The following is a 25,315-nucleotide window of genomic DNA, read 5'->3' on the forward strand; positions in this document are numbered from 1 at the left end:
TTCTAAAAAACTCCTAAGGCTGTCTAGGAAAAATATTAGAAAGATTTGAAGTTAAACTTAGATTTCCTATAAAGGTAGCAATCTATGAATTGGAAGTAGAAGTGGACAGGGAGAAATTTTTCATTCAACAAATACATATTTTTCTTCTCTTTTATCAACACTACCACAACATAATTTTCAGCAAATATGATATTTATTATTACTATTTTAAACTATATAAAACCTCCTGGGTGTGTACTCTTTTCAAATTTTCTTAAGTTAACATGATTTTTAACTGACAAATTGTATACATTAATGGCATACAATGTGATATTTTGATACTGATCTATGTATACAATGTAGAATGATTAAATCAAACACATTAACACATCAGCCATCACATTACTTGTCCTTTTTGTGTAGTGAGACATTTGAAATTTAGTTATTTTGAAATACATAATACATTATCATTAATTATAGTCACCCTGCTGTGCAGATCATCTCAAAACTTATTTCTTCTGCAACTCAAGCTTTACAACCTTGGACCAGCAACAACTCATTCTCTTCCCATCCTCGTGTGCAGTTTCATCTTAATGAATATTTTTATAATTACAAGAACTTTCATAGATGACATCTGGCTTTGCTGTTTTCCTCATAAGGATCTCAACCACATATTCTCTTAACAAAAGGGCTGTCGGTTCACTGATATTAATTCTATGTAGTCACTGCAGAATTAAAGACCTGGCATCAGTCCAGGGGGATCTGGCTCCTAAGCAAATATTCATGACTTTAAAAAGAATTACTCAGTGCAACACTATGAAAACAACTGCATGTTGGCACTTACATTTAGAAATTACTAGTTGTCTATGCTGATTTGAGTTTAATACTTCATTCTAAAAGGCATAACACAGTAATTTTTAAATACTTGTTAGATATAAAAGAAGTAATATAGAAAAATAGTATATAGCAATATCCACACCTGTATGTTTTGTGAATAAAACAATGCATATTAATTTGTTATACATTTTTAGAATTATAAAAAAAATAGCAGCTTTTAATTTTTTTTCCACCAAGTAATCATTGAGTGCTTTCTATATTTGTTTAGTTTAACCAGCACACCTCTGATAAATGGGATATGCTGATATACAATGAAGTCTAATTATATATTTAAAGCATAGAAATCCAACTCTATCTGCTCTGGAAGAATACTGTTCAGGGAAAAAAAGAGGGTAGGGTGAATGTAAGTAACAAACAGAAAGAGGAGAAGCAAATGTAATTAATACAGTGTGGTTGATTTCACCCAGATTTCTTCTCAGTGCTTATGCTAGGTGAGCATGATACAGAAGAGTTGAGTCGGCTGTTCCCTCAGGTAGACCGTATTCCTCCAGTGTGAGTCTCTTGATGTATGGAGCCTGAATCTAGGTTTTATGATCTAGAATATAATTTTTATGCTGCATGACGTCTAAATGAAGCTATTCTTATCTAGGGCTCCAGCAACGACAAAGTGCTTAGTTCTTACTGACTGAAGGGACATCAAGGAATATTCAAGAAGCACATCACAAAGGAATTTTTGATTACACACGATTTTCACCTCACCTTCTTTAAGTCTCAAATCTCAAACTCAGATCTCCCTATCGCCCTATTCAAAATTTCTGATCATAGTTTTGACCCTCCCACTATACACTTAGAATTATTCTTTCTCTGTGCTATTTTTATTTTTTACATTGCTTTCAGCACCTTCGAATGCATTATATAATTTGCTTATTTACTTAGCTTATTGATTTTTAAGTATGCCCTCACCAATTGCAAGCTCCGTGCAGGAATATTTTTTTGTTTGGTTAAAGGATATATTCCAAGGACCTAGAATGGAGCCTGGCTGCTAGAGGGGACTTAGTCATATTTTTTGAATGAAAACATGAATAAATTTTCAAAGTGGTGCCCTTGGAACATTACCACTGGATAAGATGTGACTCCATTAAATGTTAATAAGCACTCGTGGCAGATAATCATGTTTTTAAACATGATAGGTGTTTTTAAACAATGTTCTTATCTAAAAGTTATCTTTAATGTAATGGGAAAAAAATATAGTCCATAAGGAAATCTGGAATATATAACTCAATTTTTAAAACTAAATGTTTTTTAATTTGTAAAAATAAACAGAATTATCTGAGATAAGTAAATATAAATACATGAAGCATGTGGGGGGGAGTCACTTTTTTCTAATAAATGCCAGAGCGCATTCATACATGATCAGGGGAAGTACTGAATTTAAGAAGATAGAAGTAATAAATAAAAGCATAAGATAAATTTTAATAAACTACAGTATATTAGCAGCACGATGAGAAAGCCTAATTGATAGTTATTCAATTCTTAGAATGGGGCTTAATCCATAGGCAGACATAATATATAAGCACAGCACAAAAAACACTTCTGCTCTATCTAATAAAACAATTACAGTAAAAACTAATCATTCTTATTCCTAACATGAATACAGCATGATGAACTATTTTCATATTTTTTAGGACTGTGTGCAAACTAACTGCGCCAGGAGCACCACCAAAATTAAATCTGAGAAAAGTACCAGGGATTGTGAAATACACAGATAATTGCATTGAAAAGTTTTTCAAAGTGTACATTCATGATGAAAATAATATTATTTTCCTCATGTATAAGTAGAAAACTGTATTTATAAAGCAAATCTCATCATTTGGAAAGTGTGTTAAAATATTTGTAAAAACAAACAGTGGTATGAGCATCCATTAATAAACTGATTTATGCTTTATTCATACATGACTGAGACAAAATATGTGATACCACAGTTCAGTCCATTTTCTGTAGCCAAATTGAAACCTCTAATGATATTTAAACTAACAATAATTAATAATTTAATATTTAATGAAATACCTGATAACGTCAGAAGTCTTAAAGAAAACACTGCGAGTTCAAGCCTAAAAACGGTTTCTTATTAAATATAAGTGTAAATCACATGCTAATGAAAGGAAGAAACTGCTTTATTTAAAACTTTAGTGCATTTGTGGCTCAGAGAAATTTTTAAATCCTGTGAATATTCTGTGTCAATTTCAGGCATTATCTGAAAAAGAAAACTTACACTTAAGGTCACGTTTTCAAAAACAACCTTCTTCAGGACATAAAATGGAAGTTAAAAAAAAGCTGTCCATAAAGATGTCAAATTAATGAAAGTATCTGAATTTCTCACTGTCAGAAAATAAGATCCTTAGAATATCTTGATTATTCACTCTCAAATATTGTAATCAAAACGCTATTTGTAGTAGTTCAAGCTATAAAATATTTACAGACAGCATATATACTATATTGAAACATCTGTTTATACATTTGATGTAATTAGATAAAAAACTTCCCTACCCTTCAATGTAATCTTGGAATGGGCAGCAATGCTACTTGACTACATCTATTCATCTTCTATCCTGTTTTAATAACACAGTGACACCTAAGAAATTATTCTTTGATCTTTCAATAAACTAAGCCTGTGCAGACAGAGGAACATGGAAGAGGTTAAATTGACATTGATTATTTAAGACACATTCATCATTTATTTAACCATCTCCCTCATCACAAAAACTATGGTGTTTATAGGCCTGTGCTGAGACACTCTGAATTTTTTTTTTTTTAAGTCTTGCCACGTGCATTAAAAGTCAGAGCACATTGTAAACTAACATTAGTTTCATGCCTCCTGACAAATCTGGTGCAGGATAAAAGTAGTTTATTGTACAAATCTTTAAACTTATTCATGGCAGTGAATTTTTAATAGATTTTATTATAATTAATGTTTTCTGGGGATTCTATTTCTTATCTTAAGCAAAATGTATAGCAAGAGTTATTTTCCCAAGGAAATTATATTAATGATAACATGTAGTATCATATATTCTGATGCTCATACCAATAAAATATGGTCCATAATAATCTGTAAAGAACAATTTGTGGCTAATGCTGGCAGCTTTAAGAAGAAAACAAAAGAGTATAAGAAACATCCATAATGTACAAGATTTCCACGAGATATTTCTTGTTTTTGAATAAACACAATTTGCAAGTTATAAATAGATACATGTGTGTATACAATATTTTTGAAAGTTAAAATAAGGTGAAACTATATTTCCTGAGGGTGAAACAGAACAAAACACCATAAATTGAAGAATAAATGATTACTATTGCATATAAAATATTTTAAAAATTACAAATAAATATTCAAAATATATCCTGGTCATGGGAGAAATTGTACTATTTATGAATCATATATTTCCAGTTATGTAATTCATCATACTGCAAGTGTTTTACTTATTTTTGATTTAAGTATTTCCATCCCCACTTTTTCACATGCAAGTTGCCCTAAAGTTTAGTATTACAGTTACATCTAGTTACTTTCATAAGTTTTTAGATGCATATTTTAGAAATTTAATTTGTTCATACGAAGGGGATTCTTTAGAGATTCATTGTCAAAAAAGTATCATTCTTTAACCTTAATTCAGTACAGTAAGATGCATTAAACGATCACTATAACATATGAAACAAGCTAGGAACAATGAAGATTTAATGAGGATTAACAATTACCATGGCTTCGTTTTAAATTTTTATTTTCATGCTTAGAGAACTAAATGGCTTTGATATAAGAAATATTGTAGAAATTAGTAAATTATGAGGCATGAATAGGGAAATACATAAGAGGCTGCTGGTAACTATGGTGCTAGAATAACTATCCATAGATTAGTCATTTCCCCAGAGGTGTCGTTCATTCCTCAGTAACCAATTCTCACAAGCAATCACTAATAGTGTCACATAAAATTGATGGTGTTACATAAAAGTCTTACATTTTATATTTATATTGTCATTTAAAAAGTTAGAATTCTATTTCTCAAACATTGCTTCTTTAAGTTGAATAAAATTGAAAATTTGAATCCAAATGTATATTTGTTTTCCCTTTTCTGAACACATTACTTTAAATAAAAGACTAGACTCCCAACAAAGGTCATGTAGTAGTAAAATGTGACTTCGTTTTTCTGAAATTCAGTTAGCTTATTTAAAAATTTTGGGCCTCGAAGTAAGTGGATTCTAATTTAACTTGTAGTCCCTGTGTTGTATGATGTTATATTGGAATAAGATTTAATGAAAATTATGATCTTATTACTCATATTTAACTAATTCTCTGTCTTGTAGATTTATAGATACAAACATTGTTATTTATAAAACATGTATTGGGTTTATATACTAAGGACTAGCATATAAATGTTTTTATTAAAAAATTTTTAGGCAGGGGGTGGTGGCTCACGCCTGTAATCCCAGAACTTTTGGAGGCTGAGGTGTGTGGATCATTTGAGGTAAGGAGTTCGAGACTAACCTGATCTACATGATGAAACCCTGTCTCTACTGAAAATACAAACATTAGCTAGCAGTGGTGGTGGGTGCTTGGAATCCCAGTTACTTGGGATGGTGAGGCAGGAGAATCGCTTGAACCCAGGAGACAGAGGTTGCAGATCGCGCCACTGCACTCCAGCCTGGGCAACAGAGTGAGACTCCGTCTCAAATAACAAGCAAACAAACAAAAAAAACAAGTTTTAAGACAGGAAAAAATTCCCCACAAAAGACCAATATTGAATTACTTGTGGTAAATCCTCTTTAAGTACCATAAAGTTATTTCTTTTTAAAATTAGAAATTAACATGTTAAATAATATACAACACTGCTAGAAGAATTTCAGTCACAAAATTGAGATCTAGAATTTAGATATCTAGAATAAATATATCTTAAAATAAGTGTAATACAATAATTTTTAATTCATAGCTTTTAGTGTTCTTTTTAATTTAAAAAATGAGGTGTATAAACACTTGAAAACAATTTGTACAGTAATTCAAAGCTTTGGTTTATTTCCTAAAAGAGAATAGTAGTTTTACATTAAATAATATAGTTTGCACGGCAACACAAAAGTAGCATCCAAGTTTGTTATTTAACATAATGAGAACACGCAGATAAACATATAATTTATCATTATTCATCATCATAAAACTTAAAATTATCTCTATTTTATTTCTAGTTATCAGCAAAGTGCTAAAAATAATAATAAATATTTCTAAATAGAAGAGGGGGTCATCATACATATTAGCTACAAGATCAAATTACTTTCTTCATTTTTTCATCAAGAGGAAGTTTAAAGTCATGAACTTAGTCAAAATGCAAATTTCTTAACTGTGTTTAAGAAAAAAATGGGTATTTATATCAATGTTTTCCCAAATAATCCAATGTTACTAGATGTAATACTGTATTAAAACATGTTTTACAATCCTGTTTTGACAGTTCAACAAGTATTTCGCACTAATAGAAAAACACTTTCCATTAAATTACTTTCTGCTGCCTGCACTGAAGCCCAAGGACTAAAAAAAAAAAAATTAAATTTTTCTTCAAAGTTGTTTTTGCTTTTACATGTCTGCATATAAAAATGATGTGCTTCATCTTTGGTGATTACAAACATAGTAACTTTATTAAACTGTTAATAAATAAATATTTTCTTAAAAATAAATTGCCCTAGTTTTCTAATGCATATCTTCTACATGTCTGCAAATTCACTAATTCAAAAGACTGTAACAAAATTGTTGGTTTAAAAAAATTGATAAGACATTGGTATGCTAGTTGGTGCCTGTAATTATCTTTTTTAGTTCCAGAAGGTAATTGGGGATTGTTTAAGAGCAAAAGATGAATGGTGCACCGCTAAATCCTGTTAAATCAATGCATGGACACAGCAGCCACAGAGGTAAATAAACTGTGGCGGTCTGAATACCAATAACGAAGATAAAAATGATTTTACAGAGCTACTTACATCATATCCTAGTAGTTCAGTCTGTGTGGATTTATCTACTCTTGAAGCAAAAGCCTTCTGTAAATGCCGAACTTTTCCCTGCAAAATGAAAAAAGAAAGAAAAAAACAACATATTGTTGGTGAGGTGTGTACTTCTATACTAACATTCTCCGCTTATTAAAATTTGATTAGTGTATAATTCATGTTCTTCTCTGTGCATACGCTTTGCTCTGTCAGTGCTCTTAAAATTAGCTTAAACATTTAGAGCTTTAATTTTTAGGTCACAACTGTCCCACCTTAAGCATCTTTTCTTCTACTCTAGGTGTCACTGAGTTAGAACCACAGTTCAACAGTAGAGTCACAATGTGCTTAAATCCAAGACAAAATGCCTATGCTTTGTTTCCTGTTATCTTTTTAAAATAACTTAGTCACTATTATTTTGCTTATCCAGTTTCAGAGCATTTAGATTTGAAACAAAAAAAATATTCTTAATAAATGACCCAATGGATTCCATTCAGTTTGTTTTAATTTTGTTATGCTTCTTCTTTCCAAAAACCTCTACGCATTTAGGAATGTCTACTTCAAGAGACTGACACTAATCCAACCCTGTGATAACTAGGGAAGGGAAGTAATATATGAAGGAGGTTGGGATTTCATATTTCAAATGAAAAACTACGATTTCTGAGTAAACTAATTTGACTGTGCTTCTTTCTGGGACCTTCCCTTCTCATTCCTGAATGTGTCACTTAAAATGAGATCTTGAGTTTAATTATTACGTGATGTATTTACTAAGTAAGTGCCTCTCACAGCTGAGAGTGTTGTCCTCACATGATCACATTTTATCTTCAAATATTTACTATAAATGCCACTCGTGTTAAATAAAAGCCATACAGTTTAGGAAGTTTAAGTAACTTCAGACAGTTTTCAAAGAAATTTGTGGGATTCCATGAGATTGTGTTTTCCACTTGCTTTAAAGCAGAAGGCCTATCATTTTCTTTTCTTTTGAAAATGATAAAGGACTGTGATTTAATTTTTCCTTCCCCAGGATTGAAAATAGTTATCAAGAACCTCACTCTCAAGAATTCCAGTTACACAAAACTCTTCCATCCTCACCTCCCTTCCTGTTCCCTCTCCTTCCCTCTCCTCCTTTTCCCCTACCTCCCTATTCCCTCACACTTTCCTTCATTGCTGCTTGGTATTTTTAAGATTATCTGAGATGTTTATCAAAGTACGTACATAATTTAGGTAAATATAATTTAGTTTAACTTACTGAAATATAGAAAAGAAATATTTTATGTTTTACTCATGTCTCATCACTTCTGACTTCCCTAATCACAAAACATCTAGTTCTGCTAGTCAGAGAAAAATCTGAAGATTAGATCATGCATGAAGATGTTACATGACTGAGGCAGAAGTTTTTAATTATTTGAAAAAGATAAGTAGAAATGTGGCTGCATTTTCCAAACCAAATTTCAAATGAGAAAAAACAAATTGTATTTATCTAGACATATTGATTGGGATGAAGAAAAGAACAGGGAGAGGTAGTAATAGGTAAAGGAGCAATAATATTGTCCATCATTGAAAAGTTGTTTAGGAAAGTTTGATTATCTACTTTTGAGATAGATTGGAATCATAAGTATGTGAAAAGTAAATTTTGTTGCAAATCTGTAATTATATAAACTTCTGTGTATAAATTAAAGTCTATGCACTCAATGTATATATAGAGCAGGGGAAAATAGCTGCCAAATGCTTCCATTATGCCACAGCTCACATTTCTATTTCAAGGGCTTTCATCCTGAGGATAGGAGTTGGACAGTGTTGGTAACTTCTGGATTACTGGTCTGAGTTATAAGACTTAGAAAATTCAAATAATGATAAATAAAGTTCCAAACAACTTTATTAACCAATATACTAACCAAAACAAGAGCAAACAAACGAAGAAAAACTTCAAATAACAGTTATCTTTGGAAATTAAACAAAACACAGACGTTTCCCGGTAATGTTATTGTCACTCCCTCTTGTAGGCATTAATTACAACAAATGATGTATTTGCATTGTTTATTATGGTATGCACATGTGTGCCATACTCAAATGTAGAGAATAAAATCTAAGTTTCCTATAGACTTAGGTACAAATAATTAAGAATTAAATATTTCTAGCATAATTGAAGGCTGTAAACATACAAAAGTTTATGACAAATGTCTGTCACATACAGTTAGAAGATTAAAGAAAGAATACATAGCTTTCGGGACATGATTCTTGATGGAGCTCTTGCATTTCTAAATGGTAGATGGAAATTTATAGATTGATAAATTTAATATGTATAAAAAGAGTTTTATAGATAATTAAACAGAAAATGTACCACAAAAGTAGCTATTACTAGAGGGTAGAATTGCAGATAGTTTTGATTTCTTATGCAATAAATCTATATTAATTTCATAAATATATATATTTTATCAGAGATATAGAAATAAAGTATCATCATGTATTTTCAATTTCACATTGATTTGATATAATGATTAATTTTTTTGTTTTGTTTTTTGAGATGGAGTCTGGCTCTGTCACCCAGGCTGGAGTGCAGTGGTGTGATCTGGGCTCACGGCAAGCTCCGCCTTCTGGGTTCACGCCATTCTCTTGCTTCAGCCTCCCAAGTAGCTGGGACTACAGGTGCCCACCACCATGCCTGGCAATTTTTTTTTGTACTTTTAGTAGAGACAGGGTTTCACCGTGTTAGCCAGGATGGTCTTGATCTCCTGACCTTGTGATCCACCTGCCTCAGCCTCCCAAAGTGCCGGGATTACAGGAGTGAGCCACCACGCCCGGCCAATGATTAAATTCTTGATTAAAATTATCTTCAGTTTATTTCAATATAGAGAAATTTCACCTTCATGATAGGAATATATTTGGATTTTATAATTTTTTATTAAATGCATATTATGGTAATTGCTTAGGGCAGAGGGAACACTAAGGGAAAAAAAGAAAATACATCCCTTTCTATGAAGACACTTCCAGTGTGAGTTAGAAAAATAAGACAATTAGCATTCTATAGGAAAAATATAGTCACCACGGAGAGAGCCAGAGGTGTGTGTGTATGGAAACGGTAGAAGCTACCGACATCCCAGCTAACATCAGAAAAACGAATTACTATTAGCTAATTTGAAGTGGAACTGAGTGATATGGAACCTAAGAAGGCAATAGTATTTGCAAATATTTAGAAGTCAGAGAGACCATGACAAAGATATGCATAAACAACTACTACTTCAAAATTGCCTAAAGGTAGTCAATTAAAGGAACAATGTAAGGAATGAGATTAGAGTGGTAACTCAAGTTTATGCCAGAAAGGATAGAATGCTATGTCAAAAGATTTGAGAGTCAGCTCAATTTTCAAAATATGATTTTATAATTAAAGGCCATAAAATATTTTAACTAAATGAGGATGAAACTTATTTAAATACATCCTTCACTTTATATTGTACATACAAAGGGATATATATGTATGCATCCATACAGAAGGAAGCAATATGGAGAAGAGAAACTGTGGAAGTGTGCTGAGCTTTGACCACCAATGAATTTACACCATGTGATTTAAGGTGGCTCTCTTTCAGTATTCTCCCATGTAAGCAGACATTGTCATTTCTTCTTCTAACCTCTCTCAGAGGGATAATGAAGAATTAAAACAACTCAATTTGTAGTAGATAAATTTTATAAATAAATCTATGCCCCTGACAAAATACCCAATTGTCTTTAAGTTTCCTTTCCAAGCAATGACAAAATACACCCCTTATTTTTTTCACATTTATGATTAATAAAGCATGTGTGCTTAGAAAAAGCAAAAAGGGCTAGCATATTATGTAAAAAAGTAAAACTAAAATGAGATGAAAGTGACAGATTTTGTGATTTACATTTATTGTTAAATTTCCATGTAATCTGAGTCCTGAATATGTGTAGGTTTTGAGTTATATAATATTGCTATATGAATTAAAAATATGTTTTTCTTCTCTAAGTTTCCAATTTATTTCATCTGAGATTAAAAGTAATAAGTGACATTTGTATAATAAAAGTCAGTAACATAAATAAATATATATAAACCTAATAAAACATATAAACTTACTAAGGGTACTTAACTGTACTCACATTCCCTTTCCTTCTGTAAGCGTTACTACTTTAATTATTACTACTAATAATAGATGTCATTAGTAGAATGTAGGTTATATGCCAGGCACTGTATCAAGTAATATATATATATATATATATATATATATATATATATATATATATATATATGAATCCTCTCCAGAACATGCAAAAGCTGTGTTTTTGTTCCTTTTATAAAAAACAGCAAACTGATACTTTGGTAATATCAGTCGCTAAATATAACACAAGATAGTAAGTGGAGCAGCCCAGATGAAAACCTTTTTTACTGGTCTCTAGACCCTAGTACAGTATCTCTACAGAGACACTGTAACTCTTTTAAAAAGCTTACAAATAGTGTTGCTGCCTCCACATCACATATTCAAGGAAACATAGCAAATATGTATTTTTATACTTGTTGCACAGCTAGTAATTACAGACGGAAACAAAACTATTTTTGGTGTCCACCTTGTCTATATTTTATTGCAGATTCAATATTAGCCCCCCCCTTTTTTTTAAACTGTGGAAATAACTTAAGATTACTTAAGATTACTTAAGATTTACCAATCTACAGGAAATACCAATGTATTTCCTGTAAAAGCACAATTCCACAGAATGCCTACTAATATAAATATCATCAGCAATGCATTTTGGAGCATAAGTTTGGAATAAAATGATAAAGTCAACATAGAGTTAAACACAAAATTGGAAGCAAGATGTCAAACAAACAAAAACTAAATGTTGAAAAGGCATGAAATCCTTTTGATAGCAATGATATTATCAGTTCAAGCAGAGTAATATAAAAATATATTCTGTTTTAAACTGTTAAAATCATTTCTTGGATATGTGTATTCTGTGTGTGTGTGTGTTTGTGTGTGTGTGTGTTTTACACATTGGATATTCATAGAATCTGACTCCATGACATATCATGTCTATATAAAAAGGCTGGTTCCTAATTTTTAGGCTTTTAAAATTCAGTTTTATTACTAAAAATATATATCTCTTGAATGAGCATGAAAGATATAACAGGTACCACTAATATATCCATGTTTTTGCATTTGCATGTGCACATACTCAAGTACATGCTGCTGAGGAAGCACTAAAGAGGAGGAAATGTGATAGAAATCAAAACCAAGACAAAGCCATGGCAAAGCCAGTACAACTGGTTTTTAAAATGAAGTCTCAAGTGACTAGGGATATTTAGTGTCTTTTACTCCAGCTATTCAGTGCAGTAAAATAAGTTGAAATAAAAATACTCAATAATCCCGAAAAAAAGTCCAATTTCTCTTACATGTCTATTTGAATATCCTACATAAAAGTTTATGAAATTTATCAACAAGATGAAAAAGAGATAAACTTTTAAAAATTTGACCATGATGGCCTATGTGTAGTAGTTTGCTTCAGAATCTATAATAAAAAGAATGTACACACATTAATTAATACAATTAACAGATACTGGTATAGAAAATATATATGATAGTGATTACATACTTACTGAATATGTACCTTGAGGCCGAAGGAAAGAGAAAACGTTTATGTTGCTATCCAAACTTTGCAAAACAAAGTTTGGCAAAAGACAGGTATAAGCTAGAAAAAGATTTTTTTTTAATGTAAAAGGAACACAAAGTCTGCTTAAAATAGTACAATACTAAATTTAGATCCTAAGTCATCAATCTAAAGGTAAAGCTTATGGAAAGAGAAATATTCTAGAAAAACTGACACTGTAAAAGAGGGGAAAAGCTAACTTTTAAAATTGAAAAGTAACATAATTCAACATGAGAAAATTCACAGCCTTGTGAGACAAGTTTAGACTAAAAATTAGGTGGAACAAAGATAATTTGACCATCATCTTATAACGGACTTCAATGTCAATAATAAAAGATTATTTAAATAAAATAAAAGCAAGAGAGACAGAGAGAGAATCATAAGGATTGCTTAATGATGCCAAGGCCAAAGATGAGCTCAAGAATGAAAATGCAACATTATACAGATCACATTGATCATTGTCACCCACCTTTAATGAGGGCATATCACTGAAGACATCAGTAGAATTTTCAAGAAACACAGCCAAGCAAATAAAACCTCCTCTCATAGAACATAAAATTTCTAGGAGCTATCAAGTAGACACTAAACTTTTTTAAAATTAACTTTTTGTTGTAGAAAAATTGCTAACATGAAAAAAATGGGAGACTTATAAAAAGAACTCTTATGCAATCATTACCCAGTTTCAACAATGGATATTGGAATTAAATAAGAACAAAGGCTGGCTCTCTCCACGTTGCTAAGTTCCTGCAGAGAATGCTAGGAAGTCCAAAGAAATCTGGAATTGGAATGTGCTTTTTAAGTCATTATCAAAGTATACTTTCCAAGATAAGAGGTTAGAACATATTTTATTCCATGGTTTATAAAGCTTTATTTATAACTTCAATATTTAGACTTACATTCTGTGAGCTTTCATTCCTATTCTTGGCCTAGGACTCACAAGTGTTAACAGTTGGCCTGTTACTGAAACGCTTTCAGTTTTTGGGTCCCCATACCTCATGAAAAGCAATGTGAGGTTTTACAGAATTGCAGAAAAGGACAAAGGGATAGGAAACTTATTCTATGTTTGTATGTTTAAAAAATGGGTCAAGACTCTAAACACAAACAGAAAAGAAGGAACATCAGTAAATCAATAATACAACATCTGGATAACATATTTATCTTTATTCAACCTTATGCTACCTCAACTAGAAAACTGCCTGACATCCTTCATCGTGACCACTGTGAGAATAGATTGCAGGTATTTTTTACAAGAAGTAATAGGGCTTACATAATTAAACAGTATACTTTATATTTATGGAATTGAATACCTATAAGAGAGTGTACAAACTAAAAATATGACTACATTTAAGAACTTGGGTGATTTCATTTATGAATGAGATAGAATGATAAAAAAATTATGAATTGGAAAACTTAGTATCTTTAGAGATTGAAATCATTAGGAATACTTGTACCCAGATAACTGTGCGCCATATTCTAGATGTAAAGGATACGTAGTTTAGTTTTGCTTTTTGTTTTTAATGAGTAATATGGTTTGATTCTGTGTCCCCACACCAATCCCATGTTGAATTATAATTTCTTTGTATCAGGGGAGGGCCCTGGTGGGAGGTGATTAAATCATGGAGGCAGATTTCCTTCTTGCTGTTCCCTTGATAGTGAGTTCTCATGAGATCTGGTTGTTTAAAAGGGTGACCCTTCCCCCTTTGGGCTCTCTCTCTCTCTCTCTCTTTTTCTCTCTCTCTCTCTCTCTCTCCTGCCACCATGTGAAGAAGGTGCTTGCTTCCCCTTCTCCTTCCATCATGAGCACGTTTCCTGAGGCCTCCTAGTCATGCTTCCTGTTAGGGCCTGTGGTACTGTGAGTCAATTAAATAAATTACCCGGTCTCGAGTAGTTTTTTATAGCAGTGTGAAAATGAACTAATATAATGTGAGTTGAATTATGATTTCCATTTCAATTTTAAAATTTCCAGTTTCTAGATTTTTTCAGAGTACATTGCACTATATTTAAACACTGGAAAAGTTTCACTAATAATGGATTATACAAATATATATTTGATTTCTTTAGTACTTAAGACAGGCTAATCCATTTCTTCTAGTTTAATACTCTTATCAGTAAGGTAAAGCTAATTAAGAAAGGCTTCATAAAGAGGGACATAAAGGAGATGGCTTTGAGTTAGATCCTTTAGAAGCTAGGAACACAAATTTCCAGGATAAAAACAGTGGGCATTTAGTGACTGATCAGGAAAGGCATGATAGAAACTCTGAAAATATCACCAAAATTGTTTTGGCTCTGCCTCTCCACATTCAAGACATTAGTTAATTACATCTCTAAAATGTATTTCACAATCACTTCTTTTTATATCTGCTGCCTCCACCCCAGCTTACTACATAGAGTGCAGAGGGCAGTGAAGTATAGATGTGTGCTGGGTGTGTACAAGCCAACACCACCTTTTATTCCAATGACCTCTGCACTGTCTGGAACTGTGTACCTCCAATATGCATGTCTACTTGGAGCCTGTGAATGTGACTTTACTTAAAAATAGGGCCTTTGCAGATATAATCAAGTTAAAAAGAGATTATACTTGATAAGGATTGGCCACAAATCAAATATGACAAGTGTTCTTTATAAGAAGAGGGACATTTGGATATAGTTACACAGACACACAGAAGACAGGGTCACGTGAAGACAGAGATAGAAACTAGAAAGTGTAGGTCCATCTATAAGCCAAGAAACTTCAAACATTGTCAGCAACCACTTGAAGCTAAAAGAGGTCAAGAAGACTCCTTTTCTAGAGCCCTCAGAGGAAATATGGATCTGCCCACATCTTGACTCCAGATTTATGGTCTCAAGAAAGACTTGTGAAAAAATAATTTCAATTGTTTTAAGTTAGCCAGTTTGTGGTACTTTGTTACCGAAGCCACAGAAAACTAATACAGCCTCCTAACTCATTTTCCTGTCTTCAGCCATACCTTCTCCACTCCATAGTTTCTGTAAATAATAGTGGAGTAACATGAAAATGTAATTTGGATCACATCAGTCTCCTGCTTGAACACATTAACAGTTTTCCATTCCACTAGAGTAGTCATGAGGCATGGGTGACAAATGAGCATCTGAAATGCAGCTACTGTAAACTGAGATGTTTGTGTCAAATACACACTGGATTTTAAACAAATTGGTACAAAAAATCTCACTCATAAAATATTTCATGAATAATTATATATTTATTGCATCTTAAAATCATACGATTTTGGATATATTAATTTAAGTACAACATATTTGGCATACTAAATTACACACATGACTACCATTTGCTTCTTGTTTTATGCTGCTATTGCAGCATTCTGGTTTATATAATAAAAATTAAACTTTTTACCATGATGTACAGCCAGCCCCTGCCTTACATCGCCTTATCTATTATACTACCTTCATCTCATATTAACACAACTCTTTCACTTGCAAACATGACTCTCCTCACACACATTATCTTTCAGTTTCTTGAATGGATCAAGATTTTTACCACTTGAGGAAGTTTTAACATACTATTCCTACATCTGGAATCTTCTGCATATTATGTGCCACTACCTTAAGGATATTCTTTTTAAAGTTGATTCTTATCTCCAAGTGATTCTGTGTCTTAATATCTTTTTTGCTAAATGTCATTTTGACTGACAATTATTTCTTTTATTTGCTGTTTGCCTATATTTGGTCTGTCTTCTGCACTAGTGTTTAAGTTCCTTAGAGTAGGGACCATGTCTATTTAAAACCATATTGACTCTACACTTCCTTATATGCTTTTGAGCATACTCTAGATACTCAATACTGTTTTTAATAAATGAAGAAGTAGGTGGATGAGAGAACATGCATTAGGCTGGAGTGGCATCAGAGATCAGCTTTTGAACTTGACATTCGCAGACAAATTTGCTATTGGAAGTTAATATTGATGACTTGACAACTCCAGCAAAATTTCTGGCATTTGTATCGTATATAAATTTAAGTACGGAAAAATTGGAAATGAAATATGAACTAAGGGCTTCTTCCAGTAATTCTGGTCTGCAAACATACTTTATGATAAGACAAAAGAAAGGAAGAAAAAAAAAGCAGTACAAAGAGAAAAGTGAGGATATTAAAAAATGGGTAAAAATAAAATATATGTCTGAGAAATTGATACTGTAACGTCACGTGACAAACGTTTACTTTCATGCACAGATTAGAATTTATTTTTTTAAGAGAGAATCTTATATACTCCATTTTGACTCTTGCCTGAATTTTACATTGTGAGTGAAAGATTAATGAGGTGATTCATCCAATGAATGATGAAAATTAATGAAAATGAATGAGGTGATTCATCCAATGAATGATGATTTTTTGAATCATCATCCAAAAAATGATGAATACAGATATATCTTCTATAGGAAATAGGTCCAGAAGAATTTTTTGACACATTAAGCCCCAAACATTCCCTCACTAGCAGCATCCTGGTCTAAACACATACATTCTATTTGTCAGGGTGGCTCTCCGTTCCCCTGGCCCATATTTGCATTAGGGAATTTCTGCTCTACCTCTCTCTCGCTTTTACTCCTCTATAAACTGGTAGGTGACCTTGGGATAAAGAAACATACTCTGCTTCTTATTGACATGATCTGTCCACAAGATGAAATTTCAACTTGTCTAAGCAGAAGTTTACAGGCTCTTGCCCTGTGGTAAAGGTCTGCAATTTTCCCTCTATGTCAGCAACTCCAGTAGGTCACTTCAGTTCAGAGAAGAATGTACTAGAAGCTTATATGGCTGCATTCCAATACAAGTTAGGATAGCATTGCATTATAGTTCAATTTGTCTGAATTTTCTATTTTGCAATTTATTGCCCCCCTTTAAGCCTCAAGATGTGCACGCACACACACATACATTCACACACAGAATGAACTTGAAATAATAGGGTTTGAATATAGGCATTGTGAAGATTTAGAAGAGTTAAAATGGCATTGACTAATACAACAACCATAAATCCTTAATTCAACCTTGAAGACTGTTCTTATTTAAAAAAAAAAAATACCTTGCATCACTAAAAACAGAAACCTGCCTACAATATTGAGATTGACATGTTGAATATATGACAAAGATTTCTCCAGCTTTAACTTGCTTGATATTTTTATTGAGGAAGATCAGGATATAATACCATGCCCACTTAATCACTATGGTTTAAAAGTAAGATTCCTATTTTAAAGAAAATATTCATTTTTTAGGAGATTGTGAGCATTTTATTTTCTGGTATTGATTTAATTTCAATGTGTATCAAAATTTTTATAGTAAACCATGAAGTGACACAAAAGTCTCCAAGACAGTCATTCATTAACAGTAATGTGCTGATGACAGCATTCCGGAAACACAAGAATAAAGGAGACAAGAATAAGATCACTAGACACTTGCAGAGTCAGCATGGCATTACAGGTTGACGATCAGCTAGAAAACAATTGATGTCATAAATCAAACTTCACCAGACAAACTGTATACACAGATCAAACTTCACTGACAAACTCAAGAAATTCTGAGTGTCATAAAATTCATTATCCTTCAATTTTTCTTTAGCATAGTCATGAGCAAAAATTAAAAATAAAGTTAAATTCTGTATACATATTATCTGAATAGCAAAATATAATAAGACAGAAAACCTAAACAGATTATATGTGACTAGAGGAATTAGTTGCTTTAGACGTCTGTTTATTCAACTTTTAAATAGAAATGGTAGGCAAAGACATTTAAAGCTGGACTTAATTGATTCCAACAAATATTTAATGAGTATCTGTAATTTATTAATTCATCCATCAGTAATGATAGCACATTTAATTATGCAAATTAAACTGTGCTCAGTTTTTCTCTCTGTGTAATTAGAACTAAAATAAAATTTTATATTTAAATATGCATTGTATTATTTTGCATGTTTATATTTATAAACAAAACTAGTTATGTGACATTTTGGCTAATTGTTCACAGTGAGCCCTTTTAGCCTCCAACTCCTGAGTAGGACACAACTCCACTATGCAGCTAGCAGGAGGCGCAGACTCTAAGCAAAGGGAGTGGGATGTACAGAGAGCAGCATACAATGCTCTCATGACATAGAGAGTGGTAAGCAAACGGTCATTGTTCTCACTGTTTCACTGCTTCTAGTTCATAGGAGAGAGAGACTTCCAATAAGCAAATGTATTCCCAGCTAAAAAATGACAAATTTTGGTAAGTGATATAAAGGGAAGTTAGGAGAGAGAATAACATAAGGATGCCATTTCTATTTGATACTCAGGGTGGGCCTTAGTGAATAAATGACATTTAAGGTTATAGGACAAGGACACAGCCAGGCAGTAAGCAAGCGAGTGTTTCAGAGAGAAAAACTGGATAAAGCTCAGGGGAAATGGGGGAGGATTATATGTATTTTTTCTTAAGAAATTAAAAAATATATATGCTTGTGTGTGTGTGTGTGCGCGCGTGTGTGTGTACAGTGTAACTAGAATGTAGTGAGCAAGGAGAATATTGGCACAGTTGTAGGCTCTACAAAATGCTCGATTTTATGTTTAGGTCAGTGAGAAATCATAGAAGAGCTTTTAGCACAATTCAGTTGTATTTGACAAACACCATTCTGTCTGTTGTATGTAGAAGAAATTAGAGGTAGGAATGATATAGGAGAAAGGGAATTTAGAGGATAACACAATTGACTAGTGAAAATGCTTTGCAAAAGGGATAGATTCCTATCTATTTTCCAGACTAAAAATAATAGCTAGATTAAAAAGTGAATAATTAATTGTAACTGGTAGGTTTAGCAAAAGCGAACAGTCAAGAACAACTCCCAAATTTCTGTTCTGAGCAAATGGGAGGCTGGTTGATGGTAACATTCCTGATAGGAGGAACACTTCAGGAGAAGCAGGTTCAATTGGAGATGGGGTGAATGGGTGAAGAAGAAGCAGGATTAACTGAAAATAAGGGTGAATGGGAGATACTGAGCATATTGAAAAGTGAGATAACTGTGAAACATCCAAGCAGTTATGTACTGATACACATCATATAAGAGGGTTTAGCTGATGAAAGCTATAAATACTGCTAGTATCTGGGCTAAGAACACAAGGAATCTTTACATGAATGCATTCATTTTTCAGATGGTGGCAAACATGCTACTTTGCTGACCAGACCCCCCTTACTGCTCCCGTCACACATACATACTTTCCTGGGAACTTCACCTTTCTCCACTCACGACACATGGCTAATGCCAGAGCTTTCAGGCAGTATAATATGATCATACTGTCATGTTTCATTGATTTTCAGGGAACAGATCCTCTTCCCGAGCTAGAATAGGAAACCTTTCTGGCAATTACGGTATAAGGAATAAAAAGAAAATAAGTTAATATTTTTTGTGGTGCCTAAGTCAAAAGTAAAAAAGCTTGAAAGCAAGCAATGGTTAAGTTTATGCTCCAGTAGACCAGAGAAATAGCAGAGGTTTGGTTCTACAAAGAAAAAGGAAAAAAAAAAAAAAACAAAAAAAAAAACAAGGAAGCAAAAGAAGACAAAATTAAAGAACAGCACAAATGAGTGCAGAGAGTCAAAGTATGAATTGTGTTGTTAATTACAGTTGGTATCAGCACTGGCTCTCAGTCCTGTTTGATGAGTCACCCCCATAGCCTTTTAATAAATTTCCATTTAGTTTAAGATAAATCCAATTGTCCTTCTGACAATTACAATCAAGAGACCTAGTCAAGGAAAAGATAAAACCGAGACTAAGAGTCAAAGAAACATAAAACCAATTCAAAAGAAATAAGCATATAAAAAGATATCAGTAAATGGTGTTAGAATCATAAGTTGCCATCTTCATGTACAGTTTTGTTTCCTGTCAAAAAAGTATTTATTAACTTTTTGCATTTAAATAAATTATTAGGAATTTAAAAATCAATAGTAAAATTTTAAATATGAAATGTAAAAATTCATGTATATCTATGTTTATTACTTTCAGGTTGGTTACTATGCTTACCTATCTTACCTATCCTTTTTTTTTTTTTTATTTTTGAGACAGAGTCTCACTCTGTCACCCAGGCTGGAGTGCAGTGGTGTGATCTTAGCTCATTGAAACCTCTGCCCCCAGGTTCAAGCGATTCTCCTGCCTCAGTCTCCTGAGTAGCTGAGATTACAGGCACCTGCCAACGTGCCTGGCTAATTTTATATTGAAGTAGATCTGTTCCCTGAAAATCAATGAACCGTGATAGTGTAATCATATTGTGGTGCCTGAAAGCTCCGGCAGTAGCTATGTGCCTTGAGTGGAGGAAGGTGTTTACTTGATGGCTTTGGTATTGATTTCTAATTTTATTGCACTGTGGTCTGAGAAGTTGCTTGATACGTATATTAGTCTGTTTTCATGCTGCTGATAAAGACATACCCGAGACTGGGGAGAAAAAAAGGTCCAATTGGACTTACATTTCAGTTGGTTGAGGAGGCCTCAGAATCATGGCAGGAGGTGAAAGGCACTCCCTACATGGTGGTGGCAAGAGAAAATGAAGAAGATGCAAAAGTGGAAACCCCTGGTAAACCCATCAGATCTTGTGAAACTTATTCACTACCATGAGAATAGCATGGGAAAGGCTGGCTACCATGTTTTGATTACCTCCTCCTGGGTCTCTCCCACAACACATAGGAATCCTGGGAGATACAATTCAAGTTGAGATTTGGATGGGGACACAGACAAACCATATCAATATGATTTTGATTTCTTTGAATTTATTGAGACACTGTTTATGATCAAGAATATAGTCAATTTTAGAGAATGGTCCATGTGTGGTGGTAGCTGCCAAAGGGGTGTACCTGCCATCTGCAGCTGTGCTGCATCCAGGAACAAAAGGTCAAAGTCTATATGAAATGAACATCGTGTGCCCTGTGAGAGGGGCATGATAGGGAAGTGGATCATGTCGCTGCCTGCTCAGGACAAGGAGCTGGTGCGCCACCCCCTCGTCCCCTCCCCTGAGATCTCAATACACCCAACAGGATCTCTCCCTGCCATATCCCACTTGGTCAGGGCAGGTACTTCCACTCATCATCAACCTACATGAGGGCAAGACAGCTGTTACTCTTAATCACAATCTACTGGACTGGATCCTGAATTGCACAACCAAATTAAAAACCTGCTGCCAGAAGGGCTCACTGTTAGTCCATAAGATAAGCTTCCCGAGTCCTTTCTCCTCACCCTCAGCCTTGCAGGAGGCAGTGTGTCAGCTCATATGTCTATTACGTCACTACAACAAGCAGAATCTGAAAAAGCCAGAAGCTAGCCACAACCAAGGAACCCAAATAGAGTACTGGGCCCCTCAAAGCACCCAGAAATAAAGCCAAAATATCATAGAAAACATACAACACAATCATACATTCAAGCATTCAAGGGAGAAAGGAATAAAAAAAAAAATCTTCCATCCAAACGATAGCAAATACAAAAATAAAAAGTTAGAACTCCCTTAGATGAGAAGGAATCAGCACAACTCGAGCACTACAAAAAGCCAGAATATCTTGATATCTTCCAAAGGATCACACTAGCTCCCTAGCAATGGATCCTAACCAAAATTAAAAATCTAAAATGACATATGAATAATTCAAAATATGTATTTCAAGGAAACTCAATGTGACCCAAGAGAAAGTTGAAATCCAGCACAAAGAAACCAGAAAAAAAAAAAATGCAGGATATAAAAGATGAGATAACTACACTAAAACAAAACAAAACAAAATATAAAAAAAAAATACAACTTCTAGTATTCAAAAATTCATGAAAGCAATTTCAAAATACAGTTGAAAGCTTTAAAAATAGCCTAGATCAAGCAGAAGAAAAAATTTTAGATATTGGAAGCCAGTTTTTTAAATAACTCAGACAAAAATAAAGCAAAAAGAACTTTAAGAAATGAAGAAAGTCTTTAAGAAACATGGGATTATGAAAAACAACCAAACCTATGACATATTGGCATTCATGAGGGAGAAGAAAAACACAACCTGGAAAATATTGGAAGAAATAATTAAGGAAAATTTCCCTAACCTTTCTAGAGAGGTTGGCATCCAAACACAAGAAAGAAAATCAGAGACCACCTGTAAGATACTGCACAAGATGACCATCACCAAAGCATATAGTCATGAGGCTATCCAAGGTCAACATGAAGGGGGAAAAAAAAATCTTAAGGGCAGCTTGAGAAAAGGTACAAGTTACCCATAAAGAAAATCTCATCAGACTAACAGCTGACTTCTCAGCAAAAACCTTATAAGCTAGAAGAGATTGGGGATCTATTTTTACCCTCTTAAAGAAAACAAAATTCCAGCCAAGAATTTATATTCTTCAAAATGAAGCTTCATAATCAAAGGAATAACAAAGTCTTTCCTAGACAAGCAAATGCTAAGGGATTTCATCACCTACAGAATGATCCTATAATAAATGCTCAAAGGAATTCTTTTATTATTATTATTATTATAATACTTTAAGTTCTAGGGTACATGTGCATAATGTGCAGGTTTGTTACATATGTATACTTGTGCCATGTTGGTGTGCTGCACCCATCAACTCATCAGCACCCATCAACTTGTCATTTACATCAGGTATAACTCCCAATGCCATCCCTCCCCCCTCCCCCCTCCCCATGATAGGCCCCGGTATGTGATGTTCCCCTTCTCGAGTCCAAGCAATCTCATTGTTTAGTTCCCACCTATGAGTGAGAACATGTGGTGTTTGGTTTTCTGTTCTTGTGATAGTTGCTCAAAGGAATTCTAAACATGGAAATGAAAGGACAATACTTGCTACCATAAAAGCACCCATAAGTACAAAATTCACAGATCCTATAAAGATATTATACAATTGAGACTACAAAGCAACTAGCTAACAATACTATGAGGGAAACAAAACCTCAAATATCAATATTAACCTTGAAGGTAAACAGCCTAAATATTCACTTAAAAAACAAAAATAGGAAATCAAATTAAAAAAAAAAAAAAAAGAGACCCAACCATCTACTGCGTTCAGGAGACATATTTCATGCAAAATGACAGCTCTAGGCTCAAAGTAAAAAGATACAGAAAGATGTATCATGCAAATGAAAAACAAGAAAGAGCAGGGGTTGCTATTTTAGTGTCAGATAAAACAGACTTTAAAGAAACAACAGTTTTTCTAAAAAGTCAAATTAGGGTATTATGTAATGCTAAAGGATTCAATTTAAGAAGATTTGCCGGGTGCCGGTGGCTCATGCCTGTAATCCCAGCACTTTGGGAGGCCGAGGCGGGCGGATCACGAGGTCAGGAGATCGAGACCATCCTGGCTAACATGGTGAAACAGAGCGAGACTCCGTCTCAAAAAAAAAAAAAAAAAAAAAGAAGATTTAACTATCCTAAATATACACACATATAACATCAAAGCACACAGATTTATAAAACAACTACTACTAGACCAAGAGATAGATATTCATCCAATAGTAGTGGGGAACTGCAACACCCCACTAACAGCACTAAACCAATCATCAGAGCAGAAAACTAACAAAGAAACTCTGAACTTAAATTAGACTTGACCAAATGACCTAAAAAAGTCTACAGAACACTTCACCCAACAATTGCAGAATATACATTTTTCTCATCTGCTCATGTACCGTTCTCTAAAATTGACCACATTCTTGATCATAAATAGATTCTCAGTACATTCAAAGAAATCCAAGTTATATTAAAGCAACTTCTCAGACCACAGTGCAATAAAATTAGAAATCAATACCAAAACTACACAAGAAAATGAAAAACAAAAAAACAAAAAAACAAAAAAAAACTTGCTCCCGAATGACTTTTGTGCAAATAACTAAAGCGTAAATTTAAAAAGTTGGAACAAATGAAAATAGAGACACAACATACGAAAACTTCTGTGACACAGAAAAAGCAGTGTTAAGAGAAAAGTTTATATCACTAAATGCCTACACCAAAAAAATAGAAATAGGTCAAATTAATAACCTAATGTCAGACCTAAAGTAAAAAGAGAAAGGGGAACAAACCAAACGCAAGACTAGAAGAAGAGAAAAGAAATAACCAAGTTTAAAGAGGAATTAAATGAGATAGATACCGAAAAAAATACAAAGTATCAAATTAAATGAAATGTTGATTCTTTAAAAGGATAAACAAAATTGATGGATCACAAGCTACATTAACCAAGAAAAATAGATTTCAGTAAGCACAATCAGAAATGACAAAAGTGACATTACAACTGATACCCAGAAATACAATACATTTTCAGAGACTGCTATGAACATCTGTATGCACACAATCTAGAAAACCTAAAGGTAATGGATAAATTCCTGGAACTGCACCACCTCTAAAAATTGAACCAGGAAGAAACTGAAATTCTTAGCCTACCAATAATGAGCTCCAAAATAGAATCAGTAATAAAAATATCTACAAAACAACAACAACAAAAAAACAAAAAAACCTCCAGGACCAGAGGGTTTCACAGCAGAATTCTACTAGATGGGCAAAAATGATCTGGTACCAACCTTACTGAAATTATTAAAAAACAAAAACAAAAACAAAACAAAACAAAACAACAACAACAACAACAAAAAAAAAAAAACGAGGAGGAGGGAATGCTTCCTAATTCATTCTAGGAAACAAATATTGTCTTGATACCAAGACCTGGCAAGGACACAACAGAAAAAGAAAACTGTAAGTCAACATCCTTGATGAACATAGATGCAAAAATCCTCAGTACAATGCTAGCAAACCAAATCAAACAGCACATCAAAAGATAATCCATCACACTCAAGTGAATTTTGTACTAGGATGAAACAATGGTTCAACATATGCAAATCAATCATTGTGG

The 25,315-nt window shown here is 33.3% G+C and overlaps 1 protein-coding gene across 22 annotated transcripts in view; it reads right to left on the bottom strand.

Moving 5' to 3' along the window:
* The window catches only part of LOC105479621 (coiled-coil serine rich protein 1), a 1,449,255-nt gene that overhangs the window by 651,812 nt on the left and 772,128 nt on the right, over positions 1-25,315 (bottom strand). For all 22 annotated transcript variants that reach the window (XM_071092580.1, XM_071092584.1, XM_011737666.3 and 19 more), the window contains one exon: positions 6,823-6,900. In XM_071092580.1, the coding sequence (XP_070948681.1) occupies positions 6,823-6,900 (78 nt within the window). The remainder of the gene's footprint in view (positions 1-6,822; positions 6,901-25,315) is intronic.

The sequence above is a fragment of the Macaca nemestrina genome, chromosome 3, assembly GCF_043159975.1.
Source record: "Macaca nemestrina isolate mMacNem1 chromosome 3, mMacNem.hap1, whole genome shotgun sequence".
Classification (NCBI taxonomy): domain Eukaryota; kingdom Metazoa; phylum Chordata; class Mammalia; order Primates; family Cercopithecidae; genus Macaca; species Macaca nemestrina.